Genomic DNA, 18,264 nt, shown 5'->3' with positions numbered 1-18,264 from the left:
TAGCGGGAGCCGCCCCGCTCCCTCCGGATTCCGGGACTCGGCGGCGCTCTCTCCATGTGCTGCTGCTGCTGCTGCTGCTGCTGCCTGTCCCGAGGCTCGGGCGGCTCCAGCCACGCTCCTTTGGGCCGGAGCCTTTAGGATTTTACCTTCTCCTCATGGCTGGCTCGCGGTCGCAGCCAGCTGAGGGGTGAAGCCAACGTGTTTTGCTAATTCACGGTGTGATCCCACCGCGCCGGGAGCAGCGGCCAGTTTGAGATGACGTTGTTTTCTTTGTTGCTCTGGGGAAGAGAATTCCTTGGCTGCCTTTGCCCTCTACTGGTGGCCCGCACGGCTCCGATACCAACTCAGTTCCTTTGCTCAATATACATATATAAAATAATTATTTAAAATATACAACCCCCAACAGCTCGGCAAAACCACTCAGGCGTTTCCAGAGCTTTCCCAAGACATTAGGAAGAGTGCTCCCTATTACTGGTAGAAGGAAATCATCTTAGTAATTTATGAAGATTTTTTTTTTCCAGTTTCATCCCAGCTGTGCAATAAGTCCAGTGCAAACTGGGGTGGAAAAATCAGAGCAGTGTCTGCTCTGGTGCTTTTGCAGAGCTTAGAGTACCTGCCTTGATGGTAGAACACCATGGACATGGATGTTCATGGACATGATGCCCAGAAATGTCAGCTGGCTGCAGCTTTGAGTTTTTAGGGAAATACCCAGTGTGTTTTGGTTGCCTCTCTGTAAAATTCATGTGCCTGGTGATCGCAGACCCAGGTGTAACAAATGTCAGAGCTGGGTTTGTTCTGCCTTCTCCCAAAGTGCCTGAGTGCAGAGCTGTCACAGGAAGGGGAGGGGGTGGCCTGGAATGCTGTGCTGCCTTCTGAATTCCTGCCCTGTGAGCCCCCAGCTGCTGCGGGACAGCTTGGAAGGGACGAGGCCTGAGTTCTTGCTTAAGATGAGAAGGGTTTTTTCCTGCTAAGGGAAAGGATGGCTTTCAGCTGTATCACTGGCTGTTTATGTCACTGTGGGAATGCCCCAGAGACAAGCAGCAGCCTGTGGCTGCAGATAAGCCTGAGTGAGAAGCCACCCCTGTGGCGATAGGGCTCGGGCCAGAGCAAGTGCCACCCCCCAGGTCCTGAGCACACTCAGGTGGGCTTTGCTGCAGGAGGGGTGGCACAGATAGGAAACGGGAGTCAGGCACTGTTGCTCAATGTAAGTGTTCTGCTTATCGTGGAACAGCAGAGCCCTGTGTGGCAATTTCCTGACTTCCACCATGGCATCCACTTGGCATCCACCCAGATCCCTGATCCATGTGTGCTTTGGGTCATTGCTGTGTAACTCTTTGCTATTGTATTTTCCTGATTTCAAAGCCTATGTACTAAACCTCTTGGCAGCTTCTGACCAGGGAATCGATGCTGAAGGCAGTTCCAGCTCTCCTGGTGATAATGATGGCTCTGTCATTTGGCTTTGTAACATTTTAGCTGCCCTCGTTATGGAATGGGGATTTACATAAGGTCTTTGATGCTTTTAGAGCAATGCTGGAGTATTACCTGCTCTCCAGGCAAGCGTGGAAGATGGAACTAATAGACTTAAACTTCAGCCAGGGAGATCTAAGCTAAACATCGCGTAAACAGCCTAATAATTTCACAGAGCAGAGTTTTACAATCCCGCCAGGATTAGGGGTCCCCCGCATCCCCGCTGTGAGGTGGCGTGGGCTGTGTGCCCTGCGGAGAGGTGCAGGAGGGAGGCGGCGCTGGGAGTTCCGGCGCACCGGCCGAGCGGGCAGGCCCGGGTACCGCCGGCGCTCCGCGGGCTCGCCCGGCCCGGAGGGTCCCGGAGCCGCCGCCGCCGCGCGCTCCCACCCACGTGGCGCGGCCCGGCCGGGGGAGGGGCGTTCCCTGCCGGACCGCCAATCAGAGCGCTGCTTGCCCTCGGCACGGGCCAATCAGCGCCCAGCGAACGCACATTTAAACCCTGTTCCCGGGAGCCGCGGTCACTGCGGTGTGACAGGGGGAGGGCGGGTTATGGCGGCTCATGCCAATCAGAGGCCTGAGCGCCATGATTGGCAGGAGGTTAAACCAATGGGGTTGCCAAGGGTAACGCGGCGTCTCCCTGCGGAGCGGTTGGCGGCGCCGGGGACTCCGCGGGGACAGTCGGGGCCGCCCGGCGCGGGGGCTCCGGGGCGCGGGGCCGCCGCCGCCGCCGCCATGGCCGGAGGTGCGCGGTGCGGAGCGGGAACGAGCGGAGCGGGGCCGGGGCGCGGCGGGGCCGGCGGGGCTGGGCCCGCGCGGCGCGGGGCATCTCCGCGGCGCGGAAGCTCCTCCTGGGAGGTGCGGGGAGCCGGGGCCGGCGGGACTCCTCCCCCGCGCGATGTGCGCAGCTCGCCGGGAAGGGGCTGGGCCGCCGCGGCTCGCCCTGCCGCATCCAGCCCTTTAAACATGGCGCAGGCCGCGGCGGCCGGGCGATGACCGCGGGCGGCAGCGCCGGACATGGCTCAGGCGCCGATCTTCCCCCGTTGCTCCTAGGGAAGAACATGCCCAAGACCAGGGCGGGCGGCGTGGAGAAGGCAAGCCCCGAGAGCGCCGAGAGGAAGGGCCCTAGCCGCCCCCGGGCCGGCGGGGTAAGCAGTGCCCGGGCCTGGGCGGGCGGAGCGGGGCGGGCGGCTCCCGGGGTCTGCGGTGCCCTCCTCTTCCCCCCGGTGCGGGCGAGCCGGCGTGCGGGCTGTCCCGGGGAGCCGCGGGGCCCGGGCCTTCGGGAGCCCCTCAAATCATTCAGAAATCGGTTAACTTTAAGTACAGTCGGACTCTTTCCGTGTTTCCCTGTGCCCTTCCGCAGACAGGCACTAAGCTCGGCGTTCCTCCGTGCCATCTTCCCCGTCCTGTAGTTCTGTCACAGGCAGCTGGCCGGAGCTGTCTCTTTGCTTTTAACTCCCAATGGAAATAGTTGTGGCTATTGCATTAAATCCTGGAGCCCCTCTGCAGCCAGCCTTTCGTGTGATTTGCTGCGCTGAGAAAATCTCTGCTCTCCGGGCTCTCAAGCCTGGCACGGACAAAGACGTGGCAGCGGCATCTCGGTTGCGCCAAGAGCGCAGCAGGCAGGGAGCTGGGAATGAAGGGAGGAAGCTATGCTGGAAAAATAGTTGTTCGTTTCCTGTTCATGGTGTATTCAAAGCCTGAAGGCTCAGCTGGCAGGTGGACTGCAGTTCACTGCTTTGGGCTTTCTCCCAAAATGCCCGTATTTAAACTTCTTATTAAATCTGGAGGACTTTTAAGCTCAGGGTTCATTGCTTGTATTTGTTAAAACGGAGTGTTTTCATAGTATTTCATGCTTTGAAGCCTCGTTTTTTTAACAAGCAAGTTTTGCCTTTCATGGGCCTTTCAAAAATATTGGAGGTCAGGGAGTGTCTGTCTGATTTGCTTTTTGTCAGGCTGTTCCATCGTAATCTCAGTCTTTAGTAGTTTATTTGTGGACTAAGATTTGAGCCTTTAACTGGTCTGGTTTTGTGTGAATTATGTACATAGGAAGTTTGTTATTCGTGACCATGTTAATTGTTAAAATTATCCTATCTGTTCTATTGTCTACTTTGTTTGCTTTTTCAGTGTCTGTGACTGAAATGCTGAGGTATTTGTTTAGTCAGCTATATTGGAGCTATCTTTTTTTAACTATTGGGACCCTTTGTTCCTTGCTTTTCCAAGAAAATGGATGCATATTTTTGTTGTTTTAACTGGCATGCAATGTCTGAAAATTGCTTTTGGTTGAGTCAAACTATAGCCAAGAAAAACTCATTCTGCCCAAGCTGCATCTGTTTGTCCAGACACTGAGATTTCACGGTTGGAATGTGCCTGACATCCCCTGCACAGGCCAGCACAGCCAGGTGGCAGGAGGCTGTGAAAGCAAAGGTGACAGGACTCCACTCATCTTTGCTAAATTTGACACTGCTCACTGTTGGCATCTTGGGGCCTGAGCCAACCCCAGGCTCTCTGGTGTCTGGCCATGCCAGAGGGTTTTGCCATTTTCCTGCCTGGGCTTTGCATTGATTCTTTAATGGGCTTTTTTTGCCATAAACAACCTTTACACTTTATGTTATATAATGGATAAAATATAGCACTGTTTATCTCCCGTGCTTTGCTGAGAGCTGTCACTCAAGGCAGGCTGTAAAACTGATTCCTGTGCTGCTCAGCTGAGCATATAATTTGCTGCAACAACATTTGACACCTCCTGAGAGTAGCTGGGTAGCTCATACCTCTCTGGCTGGGAGAGCTCTGTATTGGGCCTGGGCAATTTTTGCTGCACTATTCATATTTTTTTTGGCTTGTGCTCTTTGAGGCCGCCTTCCTCCCCAGTAGCTCAGGCTTGGGGTTTTTTTTAGCACCAAAGTTCATACTGTGAAGCACAAGGGTGGAGGCTGGAGTTAGCTATGATTATTACCCCATCCTGCCACATTTTATTAGTTAAGTTCTCAGAGTGCTCAGCACTGTTATGTTTTCACTTAGAAATCACGACCTCAGTGAGGGTGATGTGCTTCAAACAGTGTAATTCCATCAGCACAGTCACCTGGCAGCCCTGGTTGCTGCAGATTGTTGTGGATGCCAGCTTGAGGTTCCTGGAATCTCTGTGCTGAACTGATTTTTTTGTGTGGGTCTGTTTTAGGAGAATGTGTTTATTGGTCAATCCAAAATCTACAGCTACCTGAATCCCAACAAAGCTCCTGGTGCTCGCCCCCCGCTTCAAGAAGAGAACTCGGTCATGTATCACGAGGTGAAATGTCAGGGCAAAACACTAAAGGAAACCTACAGGAAAGGAGCTGGTAAGATTGAGCTTTGGATTGCTTCTCTTGGTGCATGTGCTCCCACTGCCCCCAGTTCTGACGTTTTCATCAAGAAATAAAAGCAGTGAGGAGGAGCCCAAATTGTGGATGCTGAGTGCCAGGTTGACAGTGACTAGAAATGGGAGTTTCTGTAAGTTTATGAAGGGGAAGAAATCCCATCTGCCTTGTGTTTAAAGGTGCATTTAACAGCCTTGGTAATTTGTCAAAGCACTTTGATCAAACACTTTTACAAGCAGGTATTCTCAGTCCCATTTGATGCAGGGACTGCCAGGCTTTCTGGAAACTTGGGGCCTTTAGTTCCTAATTTGGGTCCCAGTTTTGACAAGGAAGTGAAGATGGCTTTAGCTTGTCCCACTGCTGAGGCCTTGCAGCTGTGCTTCTTTTCTCCAGTGAGCCTCAAACATCTGTCTCAGCAGATGGGACTGTTAAACCTGATTATTTACTCTACATAAAAACGTTATTGAGCTTTAAACCACTCTCACCTACCTCTGAGTCAGTTGTCTGAGGAGGAGGATGTGGTTGTATTGGGGTAGGATGCAAAAAAACAAGTAAATGTTGGTTGTGGGGAGTAGATTTCTTATCAGTGCCAGCCCTTTAGTTCCCATGGATTTATCCTGGGTGGCATTGGCCATTTGGCACCAACATCTGCAGCTGCTGAGCCCAGCACTGCAGGGTCATTGCTGTCCTTTCTCTCGTTTGACAGAGCTCTAAACCCCTGGAATTCATTTAAAGCACTCGGGTATAGCTGGCCCTAAGTTCAGAGCCTTACTCGATTTCCTTGTCACCAGGAAAAAAGAATGGTGGCAAAATAGTTGAAGGTGCTGTGAAACCAGAAGAGCAGAAGGATAAGGAAGGTGGGTGCAATCCTTCAGTGCCCTCCTCTGATCAAAACCAAGAAACTGTGGAAAGCCAGAAGATTCCCCTGCCTGCAGACTGTGCTGAGGAGGCCAATGCAAAGCCAGCTCAGAAGAAGATGGTTAAAGCAAAACGAGGACCAAGGAAAAAGTAAGTGACTCCTGGAATTGTGAAAGGACAGCTCTTTGTTTTCTCAAGAATATCACACTTTAAAAACCCTAAAATAGCATCTAAGTACCTATTTTGCAGAAGACTCCTGTGTCTTGAAAGCAAGCCTAATGTGTTCTATTGTTCTATCACAAGTGAAACATTTGCTGGTCACCTATGGAAAAAAAGAAATTAATGATCCATTAAGACCTACTTTCCTGTGGACAAATGGGAATGTGTCTTGTCAGAAACAGAGCAGTTGGAGGCTTCCTGGCTGAGCTGATACCCTTTCTCTTGGTGTCAGAGTAATGTGACCTAACATTAATGAATTCCTTGCCAAGCAGTTTTCATGACCTAAATTTTCGAGTGCCTTCTGGCAAGGCACGCAGGGGGCCCCAGACTTGTAATGTGACCTTCAGTTGATTTCTAACGACATCTCACTCGTATTGTTCAAGAATTAGTACTGGAGGAATGGAATTAGTGTGGGGAAGAAAAGGGATGTAGCTGTGGCTTGAAGCTGAGTGTCCTGATAAAAACCACTGATTCATATTGATCACTTTTAACTTGCCAAGCTCAAATAAAACATTCTTGCAGATAGCTCTGCTCTAGCAGTGTAACTTAACAAACAGTCTGAAATGTGTGTGTGTGTTCTCTGTTTCTTCCTCCTTAGAACACAAGGAAGAACACCAAACAGAAAAGTGACAGATTATTATCCTGTTAGAAGAAGTTCCAGGAAGAGCAAATCTGAATTGGAGGTAGTGCTTCTTGTTAAAATGACATAACTTACAACATGTCTGATTAGCTGAAAATTTGAGGAAGTGTGTAACGATGGTTTTCATTCCAAATGCAAATAAAGTTGTGCACTTGAAGTAATGTTAAGAACATGCTTAAAATTTGGAAATGCTGGTCCAGTTTAGAACAGAATCTAGCTGTTTATGTATTTGGGGGGGGGCAGAAATCTTTCTGCTGTTCAGTTTGCTGGAAATATGAGGTGGGTTTGGAACAATGAGTGTCACTGGTGGGTAATTTCCTTCCAGCTCTAGAAGAAGCTACAAAAGCTATCAACAATATTGTGGTTTTGTTTGTTCTTGTTTATTCTGCAGACTGAGGAAAGGAGGAAAATAGATGAACTGATTACAAGTGGGAAGGAAGAAGGAATGAAGGTAACTGCAGTGCCAACCTAAGTAGTCATGTACTGTTTATTACACAGTATCTTGATGTTAATCTATTTAAACAGACAGTAGCAGAACTCAGTCTCAGGACCCTGCAATTCTCTGAAAATGCAGGAAAACTGGAACACACAGTCCTTCCTTTAAGTGAGCATTGTTGGTCTCTGAAGGATATTTCTGTGCAGCCTCAGTTATAAATACTGAGGGGTCTTTAAGGTCTTTACAGAAATGCACTCCTAAGTTCTTTGATTGGAAGATTTTGTGTCCAGCTACCCAGTAACTCAGAGTGTGTCCCAAACTCCTCCTGCATTTCTTCCACAGTGCCACACATTGTGCTTCTACAGCTTTGTCTGCAGTACACACCAATTCCCTTTTGCAGCAGTTTTTTAATGACAAATCATTTCCTAGTAATCAGCATATCTGCAATGATGTAAATCAGCTGGGAAATGAGAAAGTATTTTCTTTTCAACTCAACAGATTGATTATATTGATGGCAAAGGGAGAGGAGTAATTGCTACTAAACATTTTAATCGAGGAGAATTTGTGGTTGAGTATCACGGGGATCTCATCGAGATCACTGATGCCAAGAAACGAGAGGCTGTGTATGCTCAAGACCCATCCACAGGCTGCTACATGTACTATTTCCAGTACCTCAGCAAAACCTACTGGTAAGCTCAACTTTCTATTGATAGAGGCTTTGAATGCTGCTAATTCTTTTCTTGTTTTCATGCAAATTTTTGTTTTTGATGGGAACTGTGAATTATGAAATCTTTTGGAGCACTGTTCCATGGTCTGAGAGCCTCCTGTACATGTGGGCTATGAGGAGTGGTAGTGACTCAAAGCCCTCTTCTTTGAAGTACAGCACAAGCTATGTGGAGAGCTGCTCTGCTTGGATGAGGCTTGGAGTTCTGCAGTGGTCTTCTGCCTAAATTTATCCTCTTGTAGAATGGACTCTTTTATCTGAGTTGTGAGGAGCTGGTTTGGAAAGCAGGATGGACAGACTCCCTGGAAATGTTTCTTTCAACTTTGACTTGGTGTCCTTGTTGCTCTAGTCTCTGACACCCACTTCAGTCCAAGCTTTATAATTTTTTTCACATCTGGATTCTGCTATTCCTGGAAACAGGCAGCTCAAACAGCCCAAAGATTTCATTTTCTGGGTTTTGTACTAACTTAAAAATCTCCCGGAATTGTTTTAGTTTCCCTGCCTTGCCATATTATGGCTGCCTATTTAATCATGGCTGTTCTGTAATGTAACATGATAATATTCTGTTTCTCCTTCATTTTTCAAGACTCACGTGGGTTCCTCCTTCTTTGTGTGATTTGCACTTTGGGCTTTGCTCCCAGCTGCCCCTGTCCCAGGCGCAATCCCGCGTTCTGTTCTTGCTCTTTCAGTGTCGATGCTACGAAAGAAACGAATCGTCTGGGAAGGCTCATTAATCACAGCAAGTGTGGCAATTGTCAGACCAAGCTCCACGACATCGATGGTGTGCCTCATCTCATCCTCATTGCTTCCAGGGACATTAAGGCAGGTGAAGAACTCTTGTACGACTATGGAGACAGAAGCAAAGCTTCCATTGAAGCTCACCCGTGGCTGAAACACTAATTCATCTTCCTTGTTTTGGGGTTTTTATTTTTGGACTGAGTGTTCTACAAGGAGTCAGTGCATTTTTATTTTTTTTTTCTGCCCTCACTTCCCTCAGCTTTCTTAGTGGATGGCTTATGGTCTTCCGAGCTCCTTAAAAACTGCCTTTTTGCTTTGCAGTATTTAAATACCTATTACAGTTTTCCAGGCAGGCTTGAATAATTGACCTTAGATTGCCAAAACTTTTATATCATAAAAGGAAAACCCTCCTTAAAATTCGAATGCTTCTGCGTAGTGACCAGTGCCACTTGAGCAGGGAAAGACTTGCACAGAAATTTAATCACTGGGGTTGTGCTTCTGCTTTTGCAAGGAAATCTCACGCCCCACTCTGGGGTGCTGAGCTTGGCTTTATGACAGAAGTACTGCTGTACTCTGACTTGGTCATCCAGTGGCTTGACTGCCTGTCAGACTGCTTTGCACAGCCCAGTGCTGACAGGCTTCTCTGGGATGGATGTACTGTCATTCTCAAATAATTTGTGGTAGGAATCCACTTTCTCCTGTGTCATACATTCTGTTGGCAGTGAACTTCAAATGCACTGGCACTGAGGGAAAAGGATGGTCAGATTGACTGCTTCCTTTGGAGAAATTACTCCCAGCCAAATGAGGATAAATTTTGATAGACTGGGTTGATACTGATTACAGCTGTGAAGATAGAACTTTACAGTGAGAATTAATGTTTGACATTTACTTATTTTCTAAACTTTGAGAAGGTACTTTTTTTATAGTCGATGGCTGATTCTTGGAGGTGTCTCCCAGAGGATTTTAAAGAAGTAAAAACTCTCCAAAAGTTTTTTATATTACCTTCCTATGCTAATTAGCCACATCAGAAGCTATTTATTTACTGTGAATGCTTGAAGTAGAGCATAGTGGTTCCAAAAATAGGAGTCATCTTCATATGCAGCTTCAAACTGTAGTGATGGAGTTCATGCAGTGAAGAAAGCAGATTCCTTATTGCCTGGTCCTGTAGGTCTGTCCAGCACAGTCTGGTCCCACTGTCTCACATGGGAGTCGAGCGCTTGGCATCTCGTGGATGTTTGGATGTTTCTGTTGGAGAGCCAAATCTGGGATATAGGCAGGCAATACAATGCAGGTCCTTTATGTTAAAGAGGAATTCTTACCAGTTGGAATTTTTGCCAAGGCAGGCTTGGCATGTGTGTAGATGAAAATGGCTGTGAGCCATCAGCCACGCTTGCTGCTGGAAGATGTCAGCAAGGGATCTGTGGCTCTGTTAATGTCTTCTATTCCTCATGTCTCGAAGGCTGCTGCTGTTCCAGCTGAATGCCCTCTAGACAATCTTATGCTTGCCTATGTGATAGGTCAGATAGCAACAACATCCTGGTTGTGTGCTCCAGCAGCAAGAGAGGTGGCTTAGTGATGTATTTTTTAAATTAAAAACTTGAAGACAATGTCTCTGTAAAATAAAGAATATATTTATTATTGATGAAACGGCTGCTATACTACCTGTCTCCATTGCAGTTTTATGAGCATTTTGAAAGAAAGCTGTGAAAATCATTAGCTATTAAATGCTTTATATTATTTACTGCTTCACACAAGGCAAACTCGTCAGAGGAAGCCTGGGTATTTTCCCATTTCTGAAGAATTAACTGGAGACCTGTTACATTACATGTACTGAGTTTCAGGTAAGCCTCCTTGGCCAACTTGTCTGAGTGGGCACTGATTTTTCTCTGGTCTCAATAACAGAGACCTCAGCAATGTGTACAGTGTCCTGTTAAAACTAGAGCACTTCCCTTAAGTCAAAATTGGAATAAATTTTTTTTATTTTATTTAAACATTTATGTGTTCTCTATCAGGTTGAATAGCTTAAAACCTCTGTACTTCAGCATCACTTTTGTAAACAAGAAAGGGGAAAGATCTCCCTTGTTTTACATAAAAAGAAAATGTCTTCTCTGAAAGCTTAACTGGTAATTTCGGTAGCACTGCGTTGGAGGATGGAAATAAAGCTCATGTTGCACTGCATCTGTATCCTTTACTTTTCTAGGAACACATACAGAGATCTAGAGGTCTATCTCAGTGTACTTCTCTCAGGAATGTGTCATTTGGGTGCTTATCTCTGTGCCTCACAGGAAGGCTTCATCCTCTAACAAGGTGTCACAGGGAAAGACGCTCTTGGGTTGGGAGCTAAACTGCTTTTTTTGAAGGAGATTGGAAAATACATCCCTGGATAAACCATGGAAGAGGATGGAATTCAGATCACTTGTCAGCATCTGTCTCCAGCTCAGAGGTGCATCCTGGCTGTTGCTGATTGATTGTTGCTTTGTTTCAGTTTTCTGTGCACAAAGCCTCTGCTCAGGCCGTGCAGTAACTGCCTTCCCTGCTGCCACGCTCTAGAAAATGCACAATGAGGGCATGGCCAAGGCTTATTGATGTTTTGAAGATGGCAAAAGGACTCCAGTGGTTGTGTGCCCTGGCTGAAGCAGCTGGCTCAGGGCAGCCACCTGTGGTGTGGCCTTGCTACCAGACATTTGTTCCTGGCCCCTGGAGGGAGGCTGCAGCTCTGCCTCTGCCCAGCACATCCCCATCGTGCAGCTGAGCAGATGTGTGAAGTGCCCTACATTTTTCATGCTGCCAGAGTAGGAGAGGGAATCAAAAGACTTCAGAGCCTGCTTTTATTTCTGAAGAGAGTAAGATCACAGTTTGATACCTGTCACTGCTTCTTTTATGTCTGTTCAGACTTCTGCTCTGGATATTCTACCTTTCTAAATGGAGAACCTAATTGGTGTCTTTCAAGCTTCTTTCCCCACTCCTCTGTTTGCCCTATATGCTTCCACTGGTGCTAAATCTCATTACTGGGGCCAATACACAGCTTGTGGCAGGTGATTGAAAGAACAGAGCTTATGCAAAACACAACTCCCTACCACAGGAGACCTTCAGCTGTCAGAAATGAAATGTTTGCTGCATCTGTTCCTGCACCTCAGCCCTTCATGAGGGCAGAGCCCAATTGCAGCAGCTTTTCTTGCTTTGCTGTGCTTTCCTGCACTGTTCATCTCACCCCCAAACAACCACTTGTGAATGGCAGGTCTCTATTATCTTCATCTTACAAAATCATTTGAGCTGAATGTTTTGATAGCTGGACAGGATAAGTATGCTGTAGTACAGATCATCACAGGCTCTTTTAATAAGAATAAACCCCAACTTTATACAAACGTTTTATTTTCTACATGTGGATAATGTCTGACAGCAAGAAATACAAAAAGTGTCTGTTTCAAACAATTTCTGAAAAAGCAGAGTAAAATCTATTCTGAAAGAATATTATACAACGTGATTTTAATGAGATTGCTCATTCTCTACAGTAGGAGTGATGCTGCTGCTTCCAATCATTGTCTTTCCCAACGCCTCTGAGGCTCATCAGTGCCATTCTCACCAGCAGCAAAGTCCTTGAGGATGCTCATTTTCCATGTTTAAAAGAAAACCTAAAAGAAGAGAAAAATCAATAGCAGAGAGAAAACAATAATGTACAACTGGAAAACAAGGAACAGGCAGGGGGCTGGCCCTGTCCATGTGCTATTTTGGGGGACTTTAGAGACAGACCCTGAGCTCGTGGGTTTTGTGTACAATGTAAACAAAGCCTGGGGCCAGCTGGGGTGCTCCCACAGCACAGCCCTGAGGGGCTGGCAGGGGAGGCAAGTGTTGAATCATTTTGCTCAGGAATCTTGTTTTTCCTAGGAAAAAAGTGACTCCCTGCTTGCCTGGGTGGAGGTGGCTTTCCTGTGCAGTGCTTTTTCCCCAGGAAGAGATTGCTTTATCAGGTTTTTAACTTTACATGGAGAGCAGAAAACAATATCCAGCCAACTAGGCTAAAGTTCAGCATCCACCCCTGGATTCACTGTGTAAGGGGTGGGCCATGTTCTCACAACTTCTGCCCCAAAAGCTGCAGACAAACTTACAACCGTTTGATGATTGTCTTCTCTTCACTGTCCTTTCTGGTGCCAGCACTGCTGCCACTGGCTGCTTTTTCCAGTTCTTCAGTTTGGTCCTTTTTCTGTGAGATGATCCCACTGGGAAAAGAGATGGTTTTGTTTATTTTTTGTGGGTTTGTTTATTTTTTGTGCAGTGTGACAGTGCATGAGTTGGACCTCTCACTGGACATGGGTGAATGAATGTTCACAGGACAGGGATGGCAGCCCAGCCTCTTCCTTCTACTGAACTGAAAACAATGAATTATTATCTCTAAATACAGCAATGTAATGGTGCCAGGGTTATGCTTTAATGAGAACACTAAAAAGATAACAAGCTGACTTCTCCACAGAGAAAAAAAATGGCAAATCATAATGGGGGTGAAAGGGAAGTGTAATCACACTTGGGTTTGTGCAGAAGTCCAAGGGTGAGAGGACAGTGCAGACACAAATGGTGAATTTTTGCAGGGGTGGATGTGTGGTACCTCCAGCGCAGCCACCCAGGCTCACACCAGGCCTGGGAACAGATGGGAGATTCCCAGCTCCCCTGCAAGGCAGGTGCCTGTTCCTCTTTCCACCCTACAGAGGAGAGAAGAAAGGCTTTGCCTCAGCTCCAGATTTTGCCATCTCACTTTGGTGTTTCTACACTCCAGAGGCTGTAACCGCCTACTCCAGGCAGCAGTTTCGGTTTGACCAAAGGGTGTTTTCCCTGCCTGGAACAGGGTGAGATTTTCCCAGCCTGCACACTCAGTGTTTTCACAGCATGTCCCGAGCTGACCTCAGGCATTTGGAGAGCTCAGTGGATCAAAGCCTGTGATGCAGTAGCTGCAGGCAGAGAGTGGCCAAGCAACACTCAACTGGATTCGGAACTAAAAACACAGAGCAGTTAAAAACTGGTGTGACACCAGGCACGGGGTAATTCTGAGGCAGACTCTCCTCTTGGATAAATGAGACAATGAGCTGTTGGGTGACACTGCAGAGCTCCAACACCTGCATAGTAACTTCTACCCAGAAATCATGATGAAAAATGCAGCCTCCAAACACCATCGGTCACTTTGAGCCAGTCTCTGAGATGTTTATTACCTTGTGTTATGCAGAGTTTATTTCCAACGTGTACAAAGCATTTTAGAACAGATTTATTCTCCTGCACAATTACTCTTTACTACAATTACAATTAGGATTTTATGTGACTGTTTAGACGGAAAATGGGTTTTGGGTTAAGCTGTAACACTGTATGAGGAGATAACCTCACAAATTACTCGACCTGAAAATCAGCCCTGCCCTGTTCTTGGTGCACAGCACTGTGACTCAGATCACTAAAAACCTGAAAACATTCCCACTGTTACATTTTTAACCTGGCCTGTACTAAACTGTGTAACAGCTGGGAAATCAAAGCACGAAACCATTCCACTGCTACACAGCAAAGCAGCCAGCTGAGCTGGGGAAGTGCTGTCAGGCAGTTTGTAAATTCTTGGATTTAAGTGTAACTTCTTGGCTTAACCTGCCTGGTACAGACAAGGGAAAGGGTGGGCTTGCTGTATCCAGGAGCGTGCTGCTGAGATATCCCAACTGAAATCTAATGTGCTCAGACAGTTTGTGTCTAGATAGAGAAGAAATTTCTTGACCCAAAGAGTTTATAATCCAACCTGATGAAAGGGGGCAGAGGTTGGGAAGGAGAACCTTTGGGGTGAATGAATTTGTAGCACCAAGATCAAGACCCTTCCCACATCCCACACCGACTCTCCCTTCAGTAAAGACTAAACCCTTCTCTGAAAGCACTTGCTTTGCACAAGTTCAAGGGCCTTACAGAACTCTCTGTTGGCAGTCTTAAAAACCCCACAGCTTATCATGAATGATGAAAGAGCTCAATATTCTGTTTCTAGATCAGTGCCACACCCCCGTGGGAGTGAAGGACCAGAGATCAACCAGCGTTGTGCTGCAGGAGGAAGGAAAGTCTGACTGAAGCTGAGCTGGAAACCCCCCGTGCTCTTTGGTATGTAGTGTGGCTTTAGACACAGTGTGTGTGCAGCCGCTGTGACTGCACAGATGAATTCCTGTGCACGAGAACCCAGCCTGGATGTGGAGTGGGAGTAACTGCGTAGGCTGAGAGTGGGACAATGATGGGAATGGGCTGAGAACTGTGCAGAGGAAAAGGGAGTTTGGTTTTCAAATCGTGTTGCATAGAGACTTCATTGTTCCCCCATTTTTCTTTGCTCACTTGTATGCTCTGGGGAGCACAGGGGTCACTTACATATCTGGACAATGCCTATCCTGACCTAGGGACTCAAACCTTCAAGACTCTCAACTGATAAGCTTCATAAGTACTTGTTATTAGCTCTCTGCTGACTTCAAGCTTTACCTCTTATAGCACTGTAGCTCCTCTTGCACCACCAGAAGCTGAGCTTTCAGCTGGTTCCTCTCTTGCAATACATCTCGGAGCTCCTGTAACGTGAACCGGGGCCGGTTGGGGTCTGTGAGGTCTATCACCATTTGATCTGGTCCGAGGCTGGGCTGTAAAATAAACAGTGGTGGATCTTGTAACCTCTCAAAAAACACAGCATTCAGAGAGTAAAATATCTGGATTTTATAAATATGGAATTTTTAGAACTGGTATGAATTCATCACAATCCTGATTTTTTTTCCCCAAGCAGTTAATTATAGTTCTTCATATTTTTGTATTCCCTTAGTGACTGTGTTCCCCAACCAAGTATAGGCCACAACTGTGACAAGCTCTGACCACAGTTAAAAACAAAGTCTCTGCTCCGAAGAGCTTGCAATTTAGTTGTCAAGAAGATGCTTTTATCAGATTGTTCTCAGATGATGAGTTAGGCTGAGCCATCTAATGCCACACCAAAATTCCGTGTCAAAGAAAGGTGAGACCTGAACTCGCCTTTTTTGATTAAAACCTTTGTAGTAATCAAGACATCTATTTCCCTTACAAGGGGTAACAAAGCCTCAGTGTTTGCATACAGTTGTCTCTATGGGGCCGGTGCTGTGCAAGAGCTGAACACGGTGGGTTTGTACTCTGAACTTTGTGCGTGACTGACCCAACATTGCTGGGTCAGCCACTGCAGTGAAACTGGAGCGAGGAATCCACAGCATTGCGATCCTAACCACCCCCGAAGGAAAGAGCTTCAAGGCTTTCATGGCCAAAGACGGGAAGTGACTTTGTGAGACTCGTCCTGTTGACACAAAAGAGACCTCACGCATCGGCCGGCCCATCTGGTGTGGTTCTGGGTGCGTTCTGCGACCCAGGCGTGGTGTGCCCGTGCTGGGGAAGGGGCCCGTGTCCCGTGTGCCCCGGCCGTGTCCCCCGTGCCCCGGCCGAGTCCCGCACCCACCTGCGGGGCGCTCCCGCGGGTCGCCGCCCGCAGCTGCTCGAGCTCCCGCCGGAGGCTGTCCCGTTCCCGCCGCAGCTGCTCTTCGGCCACGCTGCTCTCGCTCACCAGCGCCTCCAGCATCTCCAGCACCCGGACGATCCTGAACTGCAGCCGGGCGCGGGCGGCGGGCAGCTGCGGCCCGGCGCGGAGCTGCAGCAGGTCCCGGCCCACCACGGAGGAGATGTCGTAGACATCCGCGGCCGTCAGTTGGAACGGGCTCTTCTCCAGAGCGCTCTCCGGGCCGCCATCCTCCTCCTCATCCTCATCCTCCTCCTCCTCCTCCTCCAGCTCCTCCTCCCCGTCCCGGCCCCGCTCCATGCCCGCCGCACCCCGGCGCTCCCTCCCTCCTTCCCTCCCAGCCGGGCCGAGCGGCGCTGCCGGCGAGGCCGCGGGCGGAGCGGCCCCTCCCGCCCCCGGCGCTCCCATGGCGGCGGCCGCGGCCCCGCGCCGCTTCCCGCCCTGCCCCTTCCCCTAAGGAGGCACCGCCCGCGCTCCGCTGCCGGTAAGGGACGGGGGGGCTCTCCGGCAGCCCCGGGAACCGGCACTGAGGCGGGTGAACGCATCGGCCTTTCCGCAGCGCCACGTCCGCCTCGGCGGCTCGGGGAGCGGGGCGGGGGGACTGGCGGGCTCCGGGAGCGGGGAAAGGGGCTGAGATCGACCCCGGCGGGAGCGGCTGAGGATCCTCCGGGCCGGCGGATCGGCCCCTGCCCGCCGGGAGAGCCGCGTGCCCGCCGGGAGCGGCGCTGAGGGGCCTCCTCGGCCGGGGCCCCTCAGGCCGCGGTAGGCCAGGGGAGGATGCGGCTCCCGGACACGGCTCTGTCCCGGCATGTGCACTCAAACAACAGCGACACGGCTGGTTCATTTTCGTGTGTCGCACTTTGGGGGGATTTTCGGATGAACACAGTGCAGCGGTGCTGGAAGCGATTCTTGCCCAGGCTGTTCTGACCCAGCCGTGAGCCTGTGCCGTGTGTGTTCTCCTCCACTAGACGATGGCTGACTGGGCCCCCATAGCGAAGGAGTACGACCCCCTCAAGGCGGGCAGCATCGATGGCACGGACGAGGAGCCCCACGACCGGGCCATATGGCGGGCGATGCTGGCACGGTACGTACCCAACAAGGGCGTCACGGGAGATCCTCACCTCACCCTCTTCGTGGCGAGGCTCAACCTTCAGACCACAGAAGAGAAGTTAAAGGAGGTTTTTTCCCGCTATGGAGACATCAGAAAGATCCGTCTGGTTCGAGACCTGGTCACGGGATTTTCCAAGGGTTACGCGTTCATTGAGTACAAAGAGGAGCGTGCGCTGCTGAAGGCCCACAGAGATGCCAACAGGCTGGTCATCGACCAACATGAGATCTTTGTAGACTTTGAACTGGAAAGAACTCTCAAAGGATGGATTCCCCGGAGGCTTGGGGGTGGGTTTGGAGGCAAAAAAGAATCCGGGCAGCTGCGGTTTGGAGGACGGGACAGACCTTTCCGAAAACCCATCAATTTGCCAAATGTGAAAAATGATTTCTATGGAGAAGGATCATCAGAAAAAAGAAACTGGTCTCGTGAGGGAACAAGGGACTGGAGAACGAGGGACCGGGACCACGAGAGGAGCAGGGACAAACGCTGGCCAGAAAGGGAGAGGTCGTGGGCTTGGGGTGACAGTGAGAGAGACAGAGACTCCAGAGAGGAGAGGAGCAGGGGGAGGGAAAGGAAGGACAGAGACAGGAAGGACAGGGATAGAGACCGGAGCAGGGACAGAGATACCAAGAAGCAAAGAGATGATGATAAGCACAGATAGGTGACCGTGCCTTGTCCTTGGGGTGTGTCACCTACCCTGGTAGCAGCCCGGGGCTGTGATAGCATTCCCAGAACAAGCTGTGGTGTTGCCACCTTGTGCCTGTGACTCTGCTGTCAGCAGCTCTCTGTAGTTTGGTTCCTACTGCAGTTCAGATGTGTGTTGAATTGTTCTTTAGAGAAAATAAACTTTTGTATTAATGTTTTTGAACTGGTGAGTGCTGTAAGAAATGCACCGTGTGTACAGGCATCCCACTGAGATGAGCACACACCTTTGGCTGCCTGAATGAGGAGTTACCCATGTGCCAGATGTCCACATGTTTGTTATGAAACAGTCCTGTGCTGGAGACACAGGAATGGAATAGCAGCAAACTTCTGAAACTTCTGTGCCCCAAAACAGAACCTGATGGGAAGTGGCTTAATTTTTGTGAAGACACTGGGACAGGCAAGACCTTTATTGATACTGTGTCCTTAACTGGTTCTGCCAGGTGAGAGAGAAACATGGAACCAACCCACTGTCTGTGACATGGGAGGATGAAGCTCCTTTGTACAGA

General features: G+C 49.1%; 3 protein-coding genes across 7 annotated transcripts; 2 read left to right on the top strand and 1 right to left on the bottom strand.

Annotated features, from left to right (window-relative positions):
• The first annotated feature begins 2,001 nt into the window (after window positions 1-2,001).
• On the top strand, window positions 2,002-10,610 carry KMT5A (lysine methyltransferase 5A). Its single transcript, XM_071444996.1, has 8 exons — window positions 2,002-2,209; window positions 2,518-2,612; window positions 4,643-4,799; window positions 5,609-5,825; window positions 6,493-6,577; window positions 6,926-6,985; window positions 7,469-7,659; window positions 8,384-10,610. Exons 1-8 carry the CDS (start codon window positions 2,017-2,019, stop codon window positions 8,592-8,594), a joined length of 1,209 nt encoding a protein of 402 aa, XP_071301097.1. The 5' UTR covers window positions 2,002-2,016; the 3' UTR covers window positions 8,595-10,610.
• A 585-nt stretch (window positions 10,611-11,195) lies between these two features.
• On the top strand, window positions 11,196-17,921 carry SNRNP35 (small nuclear ribonucleoprotein U11/U12 subunit 35). Of its 3 annotated transcripts, XM_071444995.1 has the most exons (3): window positions 11,196-11,275; window positions 14,431-14,540; window positions 16,914-17,921. In XM_071444995.1, exon 3 carries the CDS (start codon window positions 16,917-16,919, stop codon window positions 17,712-17,714), a length of 798 nt encoding a protein of 265 aa, XP_071301096.1. In that variant the 5' UTR covers window positions 11,196-11,275; window positions 14,431-14,540; window positions 16,914-16,916; the 3' UTR covers window positions 17,715-17,921. The 3 variants fall into 3 exon arrangements, with proteins under 3 accessions (XP_071301096.1, XP_071301095.1, XP_071301094.1); XM_071444994.1 differs by lacking the exons at window positions 11,196-11,275; window positions 14,431-14,540 and adding an exon at window positions 16,288-16,429; XM_071444993.1 differs by lacking the exons at window positions 11,196-11,275; window positions 14,431-14,540 and adding an exon at window positions 16,345-16,476.
• RILPL2 (Rab interacting lysosomal protein like 2) lies at window positions 11,788-16,353 on the bottom strand. 3 transcript variants are annotated; one of them, XR_011681921.1, is made up of 5 exons: window positions 15,889-16,353; window positions 14,907-15,058; window positions 13,033-13,126; window positions 12,539-12,649; window positions 12,038-12,064 (listed from the first exon to the last, which is right to left on the bottom strand). XR_011681921.1 is itself a non-coding variant. In XM_071444997.1 (4 exons), the coding sequence occupies exons 1-4, from the start codon at window positions 16,351-16,353 to the stop codon at window positions 12,040-12,042; spliced, it is 753 nt and encodes a 250-aa protein (XP_071301098.1). In that variant the 3' UTR covers window positions 11,788-12,039. The 3 variants fall into 3 exon arrangements, 2 of the variants coding, with proteins under 2 accessions (XP_071301098.1, XP_071301100.1); XM_071444997.1 differs by lacking the exon at window positions 13,033-13,126 and having other exon boundaries at window positions 11,788-12,064; XM_071444999.1 differs by lacking the exon at window positions 13,033-13,126 and having other exon boundaries at window positions 11,788-12,064; window positions 12,542-12,649.
• Window positions 17,922-18,264: the final 343 nt, after the last annotated feature.

The sequence above is a fragment of the Agelaius tricolor genome, unplaced genomic scaffold (genome assembly GCF_023055355.1).
Source record: "Agelaius tricolor isolate 1412-34295 unplaced genomic scaffold, bAgeTri1.0.p SCAF_20, whole genome shotgun sequence".
NCBI classification, from domain to species: Eukaryota; Metazoa; Chordata; class Aves; order Passeriformes; family Icteridae; genus Agelaius; species Agelaius tricolor.
Note: the sequence above shows the minus strand (reverse complement) of the source record. Positions and strands in the feature narration are given on the sequence as shown.